Genomic DNA, 1,467 nt, shown 5'->3' with positions numbered 1-1,467 from the left:
ACAGCGTCAGCTGTAGAAGATGTTCCACCATCAGCTGAATGTATCTCCACCAACTGGCTCCTCTGGTCTCTGGTTCTGATCCGTGCTGCATCTACTCATTGATCCAGTAGGTTGGATGTTCCTCTCAGGCTCTCTGAGGAACCTCTGGCTGCAGCTCACTTGAGGAAAAGCTGAAAATCTGACCGTTGTGTTTGTTTTTACAGTTTGTGGCTGAACAAGTATTGAGTGTTTAAGCTCCTGTTTCTTTCAGACTCGGGGCTTCGTGCTGTTAAAGGGTTTAACTTTGTCTGTCAGTACGGGCACCGTGTGCCTGCAGGTGTTGTCCTCACCTGCCGAAGAACGCCACCTTCATGTGTCTCCGGAGCAGAACCTCCCTGATGGTGGACAGTTTGGTGGAGCAGCTCTGCAGCTCCAGACTCTGCTCCTCCACGACCACCTGAGCGAGGTCGTCGCTCCGCCACGCCTCTGACATCACAGCAAACACACGACAACAGGTAAACACCAGATCCAAGGACAGCAGACACACACCTGAGCAGGACATGAGGGGAGCGAGGCAGCTCCAGGTTTAACTCTGGGTTCTCAGGACTATGATGGTGGCTCTTCCATCACCATGGTAACCGAGGCTGAACACCTGAGCTGTCTTCCTGCTGACCAATCAGCTCTCTGGAAACAGACGCTGAAGCCTTGAACTTCTTCCATTTATAAGATCTGCAGTAAGACCATTTATCAGTTTGAACGAGGTTTTGCATTTGTTCCTCACTTCCTCCTAAAACAGCTTCAGCTGAAAGAGAAACACTGAAGCCGTCCTCAGATCCATGTGCAGCTAAGACATCAGAAACATTCAGTTCATGTATGTTTGTAGCTACGGTCTGGTCTACCGTGTCCTCGGCGTGAGGTCGTGATGTCACTGATCCTGTTGACATGCAGCTCTGTTGCCTTCCGTCTGAACTATGAGCTTCAAACCTTCGTATCTCTCTCATACTGTGTTTGCTCTTTGTTTGGGAAATACGTCACTATGCTGCCAGTAGACCTGTCCGTGTCTGTGACTGGTCATCTGCAGCTCCGCCTCCTTCAGGTGAGAATGCTGACGTCTCACATGCAGGTTCAAACTCTGGTCGACTCGGCCGGTTAATAACCAGGTTAACTGAAGCCAGATAACTAAACACATCTGGATAATCTGAACCTAGTACACAGCTGTGTGTGTGTGTGTGTGTGTGTGTGTGTGTCTGACCGTCCACGAAGGCGGAGCCATCCTTTACAAAATCCAACAGCTGGTCAAAGATGGAGGTGATCGAACGCTTCGCAACAACAAAACGCCGCAGAGGAGACGGATCCACGTCGTCCATGACACCTACACACTCACACACACACCTACACACTCACACACACACCTACACCTCACACACACACACACCTACACACTCACACACACACCTACACCTCACACACACACACACACACACACCT

At 50.4% G+C, this 1,467-nt stretch overlaps 1 protein-coding gene across 1 annotated transcript in view; it reads right to left on the bottom strand.

The window, feature by feature from the left end:
- Positions 1–1,433, bottom strand: part of mfn1a (mitofusin 1a) — an 11,389-nt gene extending 9,956 nt beyond the window's left edge. Inside the window, exons 1-3 of the mRNA XM_008304858.1 lie at positions 1,427–1,433; positions 1,232–1,371; positions 330–465 (exon numbers count right to left, since the gene is read on the bottom strand). Of these exons, the coding sequence (XP_008303080.1) occupies positions 330–465; positions 1,232–1,346 (251 nt within the window). The 5' untranslated portion in view covers positions 1,347–1,371; positions 1,427–1,433. The remainder of the gene's footprint in view (positions 1–329; positions 466–1,231; positions 1,372–1,426) is intronic.
- Positions 1,434–1,467: the final 34 nt, after the last annotated feature.

Source organism: Stegastes partitus, unplaced genomic scaffold, assembly GCF_000690725.1.
Source record: "Stegastes partitus isolate 25-593 unplaced genomic scaffold, Stegastes_partitus-1.0.2 Scaffold2336, whole genome shotgun sequence".
NCBI classification, from domain to species: Eukaryota; Metazoa; Chordata; class Actinopteri; family Pomacentridae; genus Stegastes; species Stegastes partitus.
This window is presented reverse-complemented; position numbering and strand designations above follow the sequence as displayed.